The sequence below is a fragment of the Apodemus sylvaticus genome, chromosome 7 (assembly GCF_947179515.1).
Source record: "Apodemus sylvaticus chromosome 7, mApoSyl1.1, whole genome shotgun sequence".
Classification (NCBI taxonomy): domain Eukaryota; kingdom Metazoa; phylum Chordata; class Mammalia; order Rodentia; family Muridae; genus Apodemus; species Apodemus sylvaticus.
The window spans coordinates 27,762,181-27,779,456 of record NC_067478.1 but is presented as its reverse complement, the minus strand read 5'-3'; the positions used below and the strand labels follow the sequence as shown (position 1 = coordinate 27,779,456).

The window sequence follows — 17,276 nt, the reverse complement described above, 5'->3', positions numbered from 1 at the left end:
ATGGAGTAAACAGGCATTGCTGTGTAGAGACAGACTATCGTGAGAAGCCACAAACAAAAATAAACATGGAATTCACGGTCAAGCGTCAAGTGACAACCCAAATCCAATTTAGCAAACCTGTGGAAAGCCAAGTAGGCTAACAGGGTAATATGAACAAGAAAATATTCCTTTAAGATGGTAAGTTACCCACAAAACATTTTCACGAAATTTAAAGTTTATCTGTGTCGTGGCAAAAGCCCTTTAGTGCCATACAACAGTTGGACTGTTGTATCATTGCTGTGTATAATACATGCAAGCTTTTCTGGAAAGAGACTTCATAAGGAACCTCCTTTACTTTTGGCTAAATGTCTTCTCATGGGACGGGAAAGATGGCTCACTGGTTAAGAGCACTAGTTGCTCTTATTGAAGACTGGGGTTCGGTTGCCATCGCCTACATGAAAGCGCTCAATCACCGGACATCCTCTTCTCACCTCTACAGGCACCAGGCACATGTGGAGCATATGCATAAATACAGGAAAAAATTAAGTGACATGAAAAAAAAGTTTAAAAATTTTTCATCTCACTTAATTTTTCCTAATAGACATTCGTAAAAAGCAATATGGGCTAGAAGGGAACTAAAAAGTTTCAAAGTAACGGTCGCTGAACCTTGACAGCGATGCGGTAAACGCCATCTTTGCCAACTTCCTAAGAGCTGCTCGGCGCGATGTGATGACGTGTTAGGAGCAGAGCGTGGGATAGCGGGGCCTACCGAAGGGGCTGAGCTAGGTGGGGCGGGGTCTCGTGAAGGGGCGGAGCCGAATCTCGCCGAGGGGCGGGGCGGTGGTCTCGCGGAGGGGCAGGGCGTGGCGTGGGCGGGGCGGGCCGCGAGCGCTCCGCCCGGGGTCTGGCGTTTAAAGCGCTACGCTAGCCGGCCCGTGGCGGCTGCGGTGTTCGGGGTCGCGATGTCAGGGCAGCAGGCGGGTGCAGAGCAGCGGCGCGAGGAGCCGAGCGCGCCGGCTTCGCCGCTCTCTCGGTTCGTGCTGGGGCTGGACGTGGGCAGCACGGTGATCCGCTGCCACGTCTATGACCGGACGGCGCGGGTGCGAGGCTCCAGCGCGCAGAAGGTGACCAGGCACGGCGGGTGGGTCTCGGGCTCTGACTGCACCCTCGCTCTTCCTGCACCTCTGGGGCTCGGGCCGGCGTGGCCCGGTGCCTGTCTCCCGCTTCCTGTCCCGCGGGACTCTGCGCTCTAGCTTTACCTGGTGGAACCGAGGTGACTGTCGGGGCTGGGCGGGCTGGTTGCGTGTACGTGGACAGAAGGAGATTTGTGATTTGCCTGGTTTTTCTGTATTTCCTCATCGACCTTTCATGCCTTTTAGCTCTTGAGATTTTAATGGAAAGTAAACTGTGTTTTTTCGGTTGTTTTAATCTAAAAAACAATTTGTTGCATTTGTTATTTGTGAGTCTGTGTGTGATCACGTGCTATGGTACACATTTAGGAGTAGAGGGACAACTTTCTTGCACATCGGTTTTGTCCTTCCACCATGCTGGTCCCAGGGATTGAACTCGGGTCTCCAGGCTTGGCAGAAGTTCTTTTACCTGCTAAGCCACCTTACTGGTTGGCAACGTTGCGTTCCTAAAAGTGCTAGGTCCTCACATTAGCGTCTAACTTCTGTGGATATGGGAGACACTGAGAACATTTTGAAAGCTTTGTTATCCTTACTTCTTTTCATCTTTGAGAACTCATAAAAAGTATTTTCTGGCTTGAGAAGTCCGCCAAAGTATTGGTTGGTCTTGGTTAGCAAAGCCTTAAACCTCGGATGATATTGGTCAACAGTCAATCCCCATTTTAATAAAGCGCTGATTTCTTCTATACAGTGGTCAATGCAGTTGATTGGGTGTAGTGTTCTTTCAATACTAGCATTTTCTTTCTTCTTTTTTTTTTTAAGATTTATTTATTTATTATATCTAAGTACACTGTAGCTGTCTTCAGACACTCCAGAAGAGGGAGTCAGATCTTGCCACCAAGTGGTTGCTGGGATTCGAACTCAGAACCATCGGAAGAGCAGTCAGTGTTCTTAATCGCTGAGCCATCTCAGGCTGGGCAGTGGGATACACAGTGAGTTCCAGGCCAATCAAGACTACATTTCTCCGGGTGGTGGTGGTGGTGGTGGTGCACGCCTTTAAACCCAGCACTCGGGAGGCAGAGGCAGGCGGATTTCTGAGTTCGAGGCCAGCCTGGTCTACAGAGTGAGTTCCAGGACAGCCAGGGCTACACAGAGAAACCCTGTCTCAAAAAAACAAAAAAAAAAAAAAAACAAAAAAACAAAAAAAAAAAATCGCTGAGCCATCACTCCAGCCCATACTAGCATTTTCATTTCTTTTCTTCTTTTTTTTTTTTTGTTTTTTGTTTTTTGTTTTGTTTTGTTTTGTTTTGTTTTCTTTGAGACAGGGTTTCTCTGTGTAGCCCTGGTTGTCCTGGAACTCACTCTGTAGACCAGGCTGGCCTCGAACTCAGAAATCCGCCTGCCTTTGCCTCCCAAGTGCTGGAATTAAAGGCTTGCACCACCACTGCCCAGCATACTAGCATTTCCTAATGTTTAAAATATTAGTGAAGGAATATGAGAGCCCTTTCATTTCTTCCCAACAGCATTGGGCTCCCCCTTTTTTCCATGTGCTATCCTATATCGATCGGCTAGGGTGAAAGGAAGCCTTGAGAATTTACCCCTTCAGGGTTCTGTGCTAGGAGGTGCTGCAGCCCCCTCTGCCCACCCACTCCGTCCGTCCCTGTTCCACCCTTTAAGGACAGATCAGAGGCACATACTGAGTGCTTGTCTTATTGCAAGTTTTTATCACAAATACAATGATACTTCTTAGTTTTTCCTACAGTTCTAGTCACAAAGTACTTTTGCTGAAATGGTGCGTTTTAATTTTTGTTTTTTTGTTTTTTTGTTTTTGTTTTTTCTAGACAGGGTTTCTCTGTGTAGCCCTGGCTGTCCTGGAACTCACTCTGTAGACCAGGCTGGTCTCAAACTCAGAAATCTGCCTGCCTCTGCCTCCCAGAGTGCTGGGATTACAGGCATGCGCCACCACGGCACGGCTAATTTTTTTTTTTAAAGTTGGTAAACAATACAGATGCACAATTTGAGGAAAATTGAATTTTTAAGAAAGTAGTGGGGTTTGGTGGTGCACATCTTTAATTCTGGAGGCAGGTGGGTCTCTGAGTTCAAGGTCAGCCTACCTGGTCTAGAGATGGAGTTCTGGGACAACCTGGGCTATGTAGAGAACTGTGGAGAGGATGCCTGAGAAATGGTGGGAAGAACGCCACTGTCTTTGGAATGCTAAGCACGGTCTTAGACTATGATAGCTCATGTCAGCACTTAAGGGCTTGCTTCTGGGCAGATAACTATGTACATAAGTAAGTTATAGTGGCTCTTGTTTGAGTTTGTGTATTTGGGGTTTTAGGATCTTTCTATGTGTCCAAGGCCAGTCTGGAACTCTCTCTGTAGCATGGGCTAGGTTGGAAACAGGGATCTCCCCACCCCACCCCACCCTACCCCTGCTGAGACGCCACTAGTCTTTGCTTATGTGGCCATTTAAAAAAAATAATTTATGTCTGTTGTCTCTAGTGATAAAACACGGGACTTTCTTCGGCCATTTTTCTAGAAACTTAATTGTGCGTCAGAGTGTTAGTCCAAGCATACTGGCCTGGCGTGTGCTCGGGCCATGATTCCCCACAAAAAGAAAAAGAAGCACTGTCTCAGGCTGTGTGTGCTGCAAGAGCTGAAGTCATTGAGAAATGTCTTGCTGGTCTACACTGTTAGTTAGCACTTAGTACTTCACGGGTGCAGAGTAAATGATGTGAGAGCCCGGCCTAGTGGCGCACATCTTTAATCCTCGTACTTGGAGGGCAGAGGCAGTCAGATCTCTGTGAGTTCGAGGCCAGCTAGTCCTTCATAGCAGATTCCAGGCCAAACCAGGGCTACACGGTGAGAGTCTGTCTCAAAATCAAAATGATTTAAATGCTAGGAATTCAGTTTACTTCCTGGGTCCTGTGACTTAGCCAAACAACTTGTGTCTGCCTTCTCAGTAGAAGTTACAGCCCCTTCTTATATAATGGAAAGATTATTCATAAAAACCTAAAATCTTAGTGTAGGAGGGTTTGATTCATTGAGCCAAACAAAGCACATGGAAAAGAAATAAAAAGGGAAAAGGGACCGTCCTTTGGGTGCGTGAGCAGGACAGACTTCCATGCTCCTTCAGTTAAAATTAAAATCCAAACACGAACCTTTGCATTCAGTGTGCATGATGCTTCTCAGGACTCTTCAGTTATTTTTTTTTCCCATTTTTGTGGTGATGCGGGGACTACACACACACACACACACACACACACAAGATTCTGCATGTTACATCCTCAACCCCAATAATTTCATTCCTCCACCGGCTGTGTGCCATTGAGATGTAAGGGCACTTCCTGTCAAGCCCGATGACCTGCGGTTAAGAACACCGACTACTCTTCCAAAGGTCTTGAGTTCAAACCCCAGCAACCACATGGTGGCTCACAACCATCCATAACAAGATCCCGCCCTCTTCTGGTGTGTGTCTGAAGACAGCTACAGTGTACTTATAAACAAACAAACAAACAAACAAATCTTATATATATATTAGTGTTAAATGCTAGAACAGAACAGTGGCCCATATTTGAAGCCCTCACATATGTATTGATGTTTTTGTTTTGGAAATTGGAGAAAATTTATCGTGCTCTTTCCCAGAAGGACATCATGCTTCTGTGAAAACCATAAAATGTGATGGTTGGAAGAACAGGATAGAAAGTCCCAGCACAGAGGCATCGAGGCCTCCAGCACTGGCAAGCTCTGTTCACTCTTGAAAAACAGGCTCTGGCTTTTAATCAGCTGAAGATGTTTTCTTCTTGACTTTCGCTGTTTTCTTCTGTTTTGGCTTAGTCCTCGTCGGTAGGGGGCCCATTTCTCACGTTACAGTGGTTAGGGTTTCCAGTGCTTTGGGCTTGTTCCCAAGGATTAACTGTTAGAATCTTAGACAGCCAGTGTTGGCGCTTCCTGGAGCTGTGGAATCTGTAGGAGGTGGGTCCTAGGGAGGAGTCGTTACATCAGGGAGGGAGCTGTCCTTAGAGGGGATTAAGGTACTTCCCTGTTTTGCACAGAAGAGGTGTTGTGGTAACTGCTGGAACACTGCCTTCCTGCTCTCTGCTTCCCGCCTCCTCCTCCTCCTCTTTCCCTCCTCCCTTCTCCTTTCTCTTCCTCCTCTCTTCCTCATTCCACCTTTTCTTTCTCTTCCCCTCCTCTCTCTTTCCTTCCTCTTCCTCTCCCCTTCTCCTGTCCCTGTCTGTTCATCCTTTCTCCTCCACACCCCCCCAACCCTGCTCCCCACTTCTGGTGACTTCAGACTCTTGGCAATACTCCTGTCCTAGACTCCCAAGTGATCGGCTCATCGAGGTGTGGGGTGTGTTTCTTCTAGTGTGTGCTCCGGCCATGAGACTGTTTCCTTCCACCGAGGAAGGATGCAGCCGAGGGAGCCCTTGCTGGACTAGGGAAGATGCCAAGAGTTTGAACCATAGACCTCCAGAACTGAACTATAAAAACCTCTGGTGAGCCAGACAGTGGTGGCGCGTGCCTTTAATCCCAGCACTTGGGAGGCAGAGGCAGGTGGATTTCTGAGTTTGAGGCCAGCCTGGTCTACAGAGTGAGGTCCAGGACAGCTAGGGCTACACAGAGAAACCCTGTCTTGGAAAACCCAAAAAACAAACCAAAAACACCGTCTGGTGAAAACAGGCATGCTCTGTCCAGCAGTGTAGATGACATAATCCTGAAGTCCCACCATTAGGTCTAACGGCTTGGAGACTTAAAGCAAGGATACTCACATGATGTTGTTGAGAGAGAGAGAGAGAGAGAGAGAGAGAGAGAGAGAGAGAGAGATTGTTGTAGTTGAAACATTCTAGCACAATTAGAAAAGCCTGGCCAATTGTTTGGTGGGATGGGAGTAGATTTTTGTTAAACCTGCTTCCTAGGAACAAAAGGGGGGGGGGGAGGATAGGGCACGCGCGACACACACACACACACACACACACACACACACACACGTCACCTTGTAACACATCCAGCTTTTCAGTTCTCACCTTGACCACTTTCTCCATGTTGGACAGTTTTTTCAAATGGTACTTCTGGTGAACCTAGCCCCTGCTTGGGGGGTGGGGGGGGCAGCAGTCGGACTAAGGGGCTTCGGGGAGCCTCACGGAGACTTTACCCTGTTTCCAGGGCTCAGCCAGCCCACATCTCTGCTCTCTGTTATGGGCTCTTCTCAGAGTTTGAGTGACTAGCACACATCCCCTTCATCTCTGCCTGTAAAGTCAGAAGCACTCACAGATGCTGAGGGAAAAGAAACGGGTGTGGGGTGGGGGTAGGGCCGGGGAGACACCTCCTGTGGGCGCTCCTTTCTGAGGAGAGGTAATCTGATGCAGGTCTCAGAGTATTATAAGGAAGGATGATTTTTCTTGGGGTGAAATGGGGTGAAGGGCTTGAACGGAATCCATGCAGGCATTGTCTTCTGAGCCAAGCTTTCCCACCTGCCTGTTCTTTGTTCTTTGTTCATATTAAAAACATTTGTTAAATCCACTCTGATCCTGTTTGTTCTCTTTGTTCTTGTTCTGGTGCCTTCTTTTTTGAAATAGGGTCTGTTTGTAATCCAAGCTGCCCTGGAACTCAAATCAGACCTCTTGAGTTCTGGGATGACAGGTGTGTGGCCCAGGCCTGGTTTTCTTTATTTTTGTTGTTTTTCTTTTATTGGAGTCTTGAAAAGTAATGGGGATAAATATATTTGTTCAAGCCACGAGTTAAATTTTAATCTGTAGGCTCTTCAAACATTTTCAGAGTTCATTTTAAGGTTTTCATTGATGTGTCTGTGTGCTTGTGTGTGAGAATGTATGCCACGTGATGGCAGCGCCTGCAGAGTCTGGAAGACGGCCTCAGAGTCGCAGGATTTGGCGTTAAGGATGGGTGTGAGCCGCCTGATGTGGGTTCTGGAAACTGAACTCAATTATTAGTGTCATGTCATAGCGAGTCACAGTGGCACAGACAGGCAGATCCCTGCAGCCCGGCGGCCAGCTATTGTAGCTGAAACAGTGAGAGACCATGTCTGAAAAAATAAGGTGGAAAGTGACAGAGGAAGGCCTCTGGCCTCCACCCAAGCACAGACATGCACACCTGCATGTGCACATAAGTATGCACACACACACACACACACTCACACACACACAGGCACACCAAACCCCCATCCATCACAAAAAAGAATGGTTTTAATTTTTTGAAATCACCACCAAATTAAAAAATAAAATGGAAATTTGGGGGGGGGGGCTGTTATAGTTCTATGAGTGTTAGTACCTATAGGAGACTAACCTAAAAACTCCTTCACACACCGTGACAGTATTCCCACCAGTACCTCACTGAGTGCAACCACCTGTCTCTCCTCCATTATATAGTTTTGTCTTCTGAAGACGATCATATAAAAGCTGAGTATGGAACTGGGGGTATAGCTCAGAGGATGTTGTGTTTGTCATGCAAGGATGAAGACTGGAGTTGGGACCTCCCGCACCCATGTTTATATAGGATGGGCATAACAGCCCACCCATGATCCTAGTGCTTGGATCGGGGAGACTAGCCGAGTAGACAACCCCAGATCCAAGTAGGAGACTCTCCCTCGATGGCCTTCTAGCACAGTCAGTGCTAACTGTCTATCTCACAGGCTCTGGGGTCATCTGGGAGTGTGCCTCTGACCCTGGTCCTGAGGGATTGATTATCTTGATTAGGTTAAAGGTTGCAGAAGGACCATCTTAAGAATAGGTGGGACCATTCCCTGGTCAGGGGGCCCTGGCCTGACGGCGAGTGTAAGCAGAACGTTGATCTCTCTGTCCCTGAGTGTGGATGCAGTGTGACCAGCTGCTTGAGGGTCCAGCCACCTTGGCTTGTCCAGCATCATGAACTGTGTCCTTGAACTGGGGGCCAGAAGAAGCCCTTTGTCTTTTAAGTTGCCTTAATTTCTTTTTCCTTGGAAGGGAGTTTGGCTGTAGTGGGGACTCTAAGAGAAGGGAAGCAGACAGCTCCTGTGTAGCTGGGGTGGCCCCCAGAGAGGGTCCCCCTTCTGTGGGCTTTTTCAGGGCAATTTATCGTAGCGAGAGGCAAAGGAGGAAGCATCTATATGTGCACACGTGTGAATACACATGTGTGTGCGTGCACACACAGGTTGGATATGATAGTGCATGCTTTAAACATGGGGGCTGAGGCAAGAGGAGCAACAGGAGGGGCAGCAGGAGGCTGTTACTCTGCAGCATGCCATGGTAAACATTTCTTTCTGTTGGGATTAAAGGGAAAGAGAACAACAGAGAAAGAAATGTCCTATATGGACTCACTATACAATAAGGCATGTCAGGGCTGCGGTACTCAGCCTTTTGAGATTTGCTCAAGCTGTGTGTATCCACGGCTCATTCCTGGCTTGTTGGTTTGTTTTCTGTCTGCTCCTGGGGACTGAACCAGGACCTTGCACTTGCTAGACAAATGTTCCGTCCTTGACCTGAACCTCAAGCCCAGCCCGGGCCACCTTATCCTGATAGCAATCCACCTCAGTGTGCCACGTTCATTCTCCTGTGGAGGTGCATTTACATTGTTTCCAGTTTCTGGAAGTTTTGAATAGACAATGGAGTATGTGTTCTCAGCTCTCTGGGGTAAATACTTGGGAGTGGGTGTGATGGGACATGTGCTAGATGAATGTTTATCTTTTTTCTTTTAAAGACATAGACATTATCATATATCCCTGGCTGGCCTAGAACTCACTATGTAGACCAGGCTGCCCTCACAGAGATTCTCCTACCTCTGCTTCCTAAGTGCTAGGATTAAAGGCGCCATTATGCCTGAGAAGGAGTGAGTAAGAATTTACTGAGCAGGGGGTGTGGGCACACACCTGTGATCCTATCCTTGGAAGGCAGAGGCAGGAGAATTACCAGGTCAAAGTCATCTTAGGTTAAGCAGAGAGTTTGGGCCCAGCCTGAGCTACATGTGCCACCCTGTCTCAGAACAGGTCAAAGCACATCACGCCAGCACCAGCACCTACCACCACCACCACCCCCGCCCACCTCCACCCCCACACCCCCAGACCCAGTCCTTTTCTTGATCGGGTGTGCCGTTTTGCATCCTTACTAGCAGTTCATCGAGACCCAGTTGTTCTGCATATCCATCAGTATATGTAACTGTTTGGCTTACATATTTATTCATACTTATTATTATTATTTATTACCTGTATTTATCTACAATTAGTGGTAACACATTGGTTTCATTTTTTTAAATATTATTTTAGATTTTTTTCAAAATTTAACTTATGTGTATGGTCTTTTACCTGCATGTTTATCTGTGCACCAGGTATGTGCAGTGCCCATGGGGACCAGAAGAGTGGGTGTCAGATCCCCTGGACCTGGAGGATGGATGTGAGCTACCGTGGGGGTGCTGGGAATTGAGTCCAGGTCAACGGTGTAGCTATGCTCTGAAATGCTGATCACCTCTCCAGTCCCAACTGGTTTCTTTCTTTCTCCTTCTTTTGTTCATTTGTTTGTTTGTTTGTTTGTTTGTTTGTTTAAAATTTTGGGACAGGGCCATCTTAGGGAGCCCTGGCTGTCCTGTAACTCCCATATGTAGACCAAGTTGGCTTTCAACTCATAGAAATCCTCCTGCTTCTGTCTCCCCAGTGCTGGGATTGAAGACATGTGCCAGCACACTCAGCAGTTTACATCTTTCTAACGCCTAACGAGTATTAATGTCTTCGTGTGCGTATTTACCATCCGTCTGGTTTTCTTGGGAAAGGCTTGTTTTGCTGCTTTGCTGGTCTTTATGTATTCATTTTTGTTTTTGTTTTGTGCATTTTTTAATTGGTCTGTTTATTTGCTTGTTGAGCTTTCTTTATATATGCTCAGTCTAGGCCTTGTGCTGGGTAGTCAGATGCAGCTGTTTTCTACTAATGTGCACTTCATAATCTTTCTTCCCTCCCCTCCCCTTCCCTTTCCCTGCCTTTCCCTCTCTCCCCTTTCCTGTCCTCTTTCCCTCCCTCCTTCCCCCTCTCCTCTTTTCCTTTCCCTTCCCTCCCCTGATTTTATGACACAGGGTGGTTTTGAACCATCCTTGCAGTTGGGAATCTTGAACTGAGTTCCTGCTTCTGTCTCCTGATGACTAACATTATAGACGTGTGCTCCTCTTCTGCCAGGGACATTCATTTTCCTAATAGCCCTCTTGCCTTTATTTACTTATTCATTCATTCATTCATTCATTCATTCATTCACATATTCATTTGTTTACTTAGGTGTTTTTAAGGAAAGGTCTCCCCGTGTAGTCCAGGCTGGCCTACAGCTCAGGATCCTTCATGTGTTGGGATCACAAGTGTGTGGCTCATCATGTGTGGGATCACGTATGTGGCACTATGCTTGGCTTGTAGTTCTAAGTTCCACATCCGTGCTTGTGTATGGACCATCAGGTGGTCGGGCAGGGATCTGGGCAGCCACCTGTCCCTTCATTCTCCTTTGTCTTTAGTCTGCTCTTCAGGGACACACCCACCCGTGCAGCTTCTGCGTGAGCCCAGGAGTTACTCCACAACCTCCTGGGCAAGGTTCCTCCCTAGCTGTCTTTTTCTTTTGGTTTTTGTCCCCCCTCCCCCAAACAGGGTTTCTCTGTATAGCCCCTGCTGTCCTGGAACTCACTCTTGTAGACCAGGCTGGCCATGAACTCAGAAATTTGCCTGCCTCTGCCTCCCAGAGTGCTAGGATTACAGGCGTGCGCCACCACCGCCCGGCTTGTCTTTTTCTTTATTGCTGTTAATTCTGAGACAGGGTTCTGCCGTATAGCCCAGGCTAGCCTGGAACTTACAAAGTAGCTGAGGCTGTGTGGCTCTCCTGCTGTTTTGGCTTCTGGGGTGCTGGCATAGCCATGTGCTTTGTTTGTCTTACACAATTTTGTTTGTTTGTTTGTTTGTTTTTAGACAGGGTTTCTTTGTGTAGCCCTAGCTGTCCTGGAACTTTCTCTGAAGAGCAGGGTGGCCTCAAACTCTGCCACCAATTTCAAAACATCTTCATTGTAGAAATCTTGAAAAATAAACGAAAAGCTAAAATAAAATGTAAGCCCTCCATGCACACCTGAATGCTGCTGTGTTGGTAGATGTATTATTTCAACATTTCAGGGTCTGGTGGGGAATGAATCTATGGTTTTGTACCTACCCAGCTCTCTTTTTAAACAGTAAAGATTAGTTACATGCAGTCATGTTAAGTATTTTAACCAGTAGTTTAAGATGCAGATATTATCAGCTTGGTCTAATGCCATTTTCACTAAATCCTGTTTTTCCATGACTAGGTAGAAAATGTTTACCCTCAACCTGGCTGGGTTGAAATTGATCCTGATGCACTCTGGACTCAGTTTGTTACTGTAATAAAAGATGCTGTCAAAGGTAATGGAATTTACAAAGAGACTGTCGTCTACAGTGGACTTTTTCCAATGAGTTTTTCTCAGATTTTGAGAGAATTTTGTGGATTGCTAAAATGTATAATATTTACACAAAATGTATATAAATTTATATAAAATATATTACCCTTTATATTTTATGTATCACTTATATATGATATATATAATTATAAACATTAAATAATAGATATACAAACATTTTCAAATGTTACACACTAGTTGTATTTGAGATCAGCTTAAGCTGCTTAGGAGACTCTGATTTTCTTAAAAAAAGAAAACTAAGAGGGCTGGAGAGATGGTCCGGCTATTAAGAGCACTTGCTGTTATTTTAGAGGAAGCAGTTTGGCTTCTCGGCACCAACATCTTCTGGCTTACGGCAGCTTACACCTCCAGCTTCAGGGATCCAAAGCTCTCTTCTAGTCTCTGCAGGCACACACATAGATACATATTGTTTTGTTTTTGTTTTTGTTTTTTTGAGGCAGGATCTTTCTGTGTAACTCTGTTGTCATGAAACTTGCTTTGTAGACCAGACTAGCCTAGTACTCAGAGATCCACCTGCCTCTGCCTCCCGTGTGCTGGGATTAAAAATGTCGGCCACCACCACCTTTTTAAATAGGAGGGGGAAAAAGCTATTTTTAGTGCAATGTTTAAGAGCATTGTGAATTTAGGGGAAGGGGTTGGGTTCCCTTTCCCTTTTGTCTTTTTAGATTTTACTATTTCAGAATTCCTTTCATGAATTGCAAGAATAAGGAGTTGATGGATAGTTCAGAGATAGAAAATATGCTTAGCATAATGCCCTGCTTGTAATTCTCAGGGTTTTTTGTTTGCTTGTTTGTTTCTGATTTTTTAAAAGCTGAAGACTGTACTGTGAACCATGTGTCTGCTCCTCTACACGACAGTCATGGAGTTGTTAGTAATGTTATTGAACACTCTGACCAAAAGCAACTTGGGAAAAAGTTATTTCATCTTACAGCTTAGACGTCAGTCATCACTCACGGACGTCAGGGCAGGAACTCCAGGCAGGAAGTGGAGCAGAGGCCACGGAACCGTGCTGCTTACTGGCTTGCTTCCGCTGGCTTGTTCATCTTGCCTTAAATACCCAGCACACCTGCCCGGGCAGAGCATCGCCACAGAGGACTGGAGCCTTCCATATGAATCGTAAATCAAGAAAATGTCCCACAAGCTTGTTTCCTGGCCAATCTGATGGAGGCGTTCTCTCAGTCGAGAGTCTGTCTTCCCAGGCGATGCTAGCATGTCAGAGATTCTATACTGTAGTTACCCAGTTAACCGGCACTGGGTTTTAAACGTGTCTTATCTGTCTTTACCTTCAGCTGCAGGGGTGCAGATGAGTCAAATTGTCGGTCTCGGCATATCAACGCAGAGAGCCACTTTCATTACGTGGAACAGGTAGGTGCTTTGTGTGACCTACACGGCTTCGGGGAGTTGGCTGCTTGGGAAATGTGTCTGGGGGGGTTTTCCGTTTGTGAATGGATGGCAATTGTGCTTGGCTAAGAGATTTAAACAGGTCTCCTTTTAGTCCATATACTTTGCTCATCATCTGTGCTTGGCTTGCTTAACATAATGAGAAAGAAGCTGGGCTTCAGTGGTTTGCATAATGAAATTAAAACCACACAATAGGGCTGGAAAAATGGCTCAGAGGTCTGCTCTTCCAGAGGTCCTGAGTTCAATTCCCAGCAACCATACAGTGGTTCATACACATACCCATCCAAAATGAGATCTGGCACCCTCTTCTGGGCTTCTGGCATACATGCAGCCAGAACACTGTATACATGATAAATAAATCCTTAAAGAAAAAAATAGCCAAATATGTAACATTCAGGGAGAGATTTATTCTTAAAAACACACACACACACACACACACATATAAATGTGTATATAAATGAGTTCATTGGAGCTGTCTTCAGACACATCGGAAAAGGGCATCAGATCCCATTACAGATGGTTGTGAGCCACCATGTGGTTGCTGGGAATTGAACTCAGGGTCTCTGGAAGAGCAGCCAGTGCTCTTAACCACTGAGTTGTCTCTCTAACCGGAGAGATTTATCCTTAAAAACAAACAAACAAGCCGGGTGTGGTGGTGCACACCTGTAATCCCAGCACTTGGGAGGCAGAAGCAGGTGGATTTCTGAGTTCGAGGCCAGCCTGGTCTACAGAGTGAATTCCAGGACAGCCAGGACTACACAGAGAAACCCTGTCTCAAAAAACCAAAAAACAAACAAACAAACAAACACCTGGGCAGTGGTGGCACACTCCTGTAATCCCAGCACTCTGGGAGGCAGAGGCAGGCGGATTTCTGAGTTTGAGGCTAGCCTGGTCTACAGAGTGAGTTCCAGGACAGCCAGGGCTACACAGAGAAACCCTGTCTCGAAAAAAAAAAAAAATCCAAAAAACCAAACCAACCAAACAAACAAAAACAGTAAGGAAGACAGTAGAGTGGTATACAGCTATAGTTCCAGCACTTGGGAAGCTGAGGCAGGAGGATTGCTTGAGCAGAGTCTGAGAGCAGCCTGGGCACCACAGTGAGTTCCCATTTCAAAAGAAAACTTGAAATAACAATGAGATGGCTGTTTTCTTAAAAGTTCCCTGTTCTTGTCTTATGGGAACGCTAAGGTCTCAGAAACATGCCTTAGACTTAAAAAGCCAGGAGTTCTAAGGTGTCAGAACACAGCGCTAGAGCAGGATTTATGTTCCCGGGCTTGCTGTATCAGTGTGTATCTTTGCAGCGTCTAAGGTGCATGCTGTAGACAGTCGCAGCACTGTCATGGCCACCGTTGCCCTCCCAACTTTCATTATCTGGAGAACAGGCAAACCCGGGAGGGAACGGAAGCTCAGAAATGAACGGGGGACTGGAGCGATGGCTCAGAGGCAAAGAGCACTGGCTGCTTGTCCAGAAGTTCTGAGTTCAATTCCCAGCAACCACATGGTGGCTCACAGCCATCTACCCTGAGATCTGACGCCCTCTCCTGGTGTATGAGCACACCATGTAGGCAGAATCCGTACACATGGTACATAAATCGAGCATTTGGAAAAGAAAAATTGGTAAGTTGCTTAAGGTCGCTCGGGCTAGAGCCAGGGTTCCAGACTATCCTTGGTTATTTCTTTGTACTGCCTACCCCGTCCCCGTCCCTGTCCCCGTCCCCGTCCCTGTCCCCCGGGCCCCCTCCCAACCTCAAGGGACTAGGCCGGGGTTCTTCCATTCAGCAGCTCCCGAGCCCCAAGTCCTTTTGTTTTCTGTTTTTTTTCTTTCCTGTTTGTCTTTGTTTTTAACTGTGAAGTCTATTGTTTTTAACTACTCCCATCTTGCCTTCAACATGTGGAGGTTTTTTCCCCCCTTACTTTTAAAGTTAAAAAGGAGCTTTAACTTTTTAAATTGTGGCAGCATGTGCCCGCTGTCCCATGTCTCAGAATCTGAGCCTGGAGCATTGCCTAGGCTTCGTAGAGACAGGTATTAAATAAAAACAAACAAAACCATACAATGGTTTTTCAGTCAAAGCTCTAGACTCTGTAGGACATCTTGAGCTTGGGCAGTCAGGTGACTGGGTAACAAGAAGACTTAAGCCTACAAATAGAATCAGGGCAAATTCCCAAAGATCTGGTTTTGCATTCTGTATTAGGCAGGAGGAAGAAGTGTGACCAGAAGTGTGACCAGGCTGGGCGGTTCACACCTGTAACCCCAGCACTCAGGCTGAGGCAGGAAATGTTAGGATTCTGTCTAAGCTCCACCCCACCTCCCTGGCCTACAATCAAGAGGGCTGCTCAGCCCCTCCTCTCTCTCTTACCTCTCTCTCCCTCTCTCTCTCTTTTTTTTAAAGATTTACTTACTTATTTATTATATATAAGTACACTGGCTGTCTTCAGACACACCAGAAGAGGGCATCAGATCTCATTACAGATGGTTGTGAGCCACCATGTTGTTGATGGGATTTGAACTCAGGACCTTCCAAAGGGCAGTCAGTGCTCTTAACCGCTGAGCCACCTCTCCAGCCCTCTCTTGCCCTCTCTTATTCTCTCACTCTCAGCCTCTCTCTTGCTGCCTCTTGGGCTCTCCTCCCCTCCCCCCTCTCCATGTGGTCGTGGCCGGCCTCTACTTCTCTACTTTCTGCCTTTCTCTGCCTCTACTAGCCCCTTAACTCCCATCCCCATGCCCTGAATAAACTATTCTATACTATGCCAGCCAGCGCGGTGTGTGTCAGGTCCCTCAGGGAGAAGGGAGGGGGGGTGGGGAGGGATGCCTCGGCATGGGCCCGCTGAGGCACCCCATTCCCCCACACTGCCATAGAACATATTCTCTTAACCGCTTTCTCTTTTTATGTTCACAACAGGAAGATTGCTACCAGTTCAGTTCATGGCTAGCCTGGGTTATACAGTGAAAATTTTTCTCAAAAACAAATTTTAAAAACCCATAATACTAAATAAATCCAAGTGAGCTGCGCCTCCAGCCAGTGGCACCTTGCCCTTGGCTGGACGGTGCGTGTTTTGCGTGTTTTGCGTGTTTTGCGTGTTGTAGATGTTCCACCTCTCAGGACGAGCCCGAATGTCTCCAGACCTTGTAGAGTGGTCCTCACTTGAGAGTCCCTGGCAGAAGCCTCCAGAAGCAGCCATGTTCTCTGGTCGAGTCTGTGGAGGAGAGAGAAGCAGGCCACAGCTTCACACTGAGTTTTCCTCCCTCCCCGCTTTAAAGAGATTCAGGGCAGGAGGCAGGCTGGCAAAGTGGTACCAAGGCTGATGTGAGAAGTCTGTTTGGAAGCTGGAAGCTGGAGAGAGTTCCCAGGGGAGGGACTTGCTGGAGACGTCCATATTGGTCCGAGTCGGAGGTCATTGGTCCCCTAGTTAGCTTTTGTGTCATCCACAGCAGGGAGGACAAGTATTGGACAACAGTTTTTTAATGTGACAGTGGGAATTTTAGGAAAAGCAGGTCAGGTTCCGAGACAGTTCAGGCCTGGTGTAGCAGTAGAACAATTTAGTGTGAGTTTGTTTTCTTGACTATCTTTTTTTTTTTTTTCTGTCTTGAGATGTTTATATTTTATGGATTTTGGAAAACCTTTTTGGCAGCAGAACCTAAAATGTAGACAAGTTTTGCAGAAATGCGTACAGCCCTGTCCTTGTTTGATGGTGAGATAAAAGAGTCTTCTGTTCCCTGGGCTAGTGAGCCACTGTGCTGCGTCGGGGTGGCAAGAGCCACCTAGTCCCCACGAATGTCGAAGACAGCATCAGGGCGGATGGATGGCGCAGAGCGAGCAGGTTCCACTGAGAGACAGAGCAGAGCCTGTGCACTAGTCATGGATTGTTCTAGTATAGTCAGCACCCCACATCTTGTGTGTGTGTGTGTGTGTGTGTGTGTGTGAGAGAGTGCGCGCGCGCGCGCAGTCTCACACACACTTGAGCAAGATCGTATGTGAGCACGCATGTATAGAGGCCAGATGTCAAGAGTGGGTATCTTCTGTTGGCCTACCCTAGTTTTGAGTCAGAGTTTTTCACTGAACCTGGAGCTGGCCAGTGGGCTAGACCGTGTGACCAGTAAGACCAGTGATCTTTGTGCCTTTGTACCCACTGGCGGGGTAGCTTTGTATGAGATAAACGTTCATTAACTAGCCCAGACTGCCCTCAGAGTTGAGGTAATCCTCTTGCTTCAGCCTCCTGGACTTTTAGATTGCAGGTGTGGGCCCCAGTATGTTGTTGGGTTTTGCTTTTTCTGACCATGGTGCAGCCCTGTCTTCACAGCCATAGAAACTGATTTTTCCTCACAGTAATATC

The 17,276-nt window shown here is 46.8% G+C and overlaps 1 protein-coding gene across 1 annotated transcript in view; it reads left to right on the top strand.

The window, feature by feature from the left end:
- The first annotated feature begins 851 nt into the window (after positions 1–851).
- The window catches only part of Gk5 (glycerol kinase 5), a 66,235-nt gene continuing 49,810 nt past the window's right edge, over positions 852–17,276 (top strand). The window contains exons 1-3 of the mRNA XM_052187621.1: positions 852–1,103; positions 11,394–11,487; positions 12,833–12,908. Of these exons, the coding sequence (XP_052043581.1) occupies positions 942–1,103; positions 11,394–11,487; positions 12,833–12,908 (332 nt within the window). The 5' untranslated portion in view covers positions 852–941. The remainder of the gene's footprint in view (positions 1,104–11,393; positions 11,488–12,832; positions 12,909–17,276) is intronic.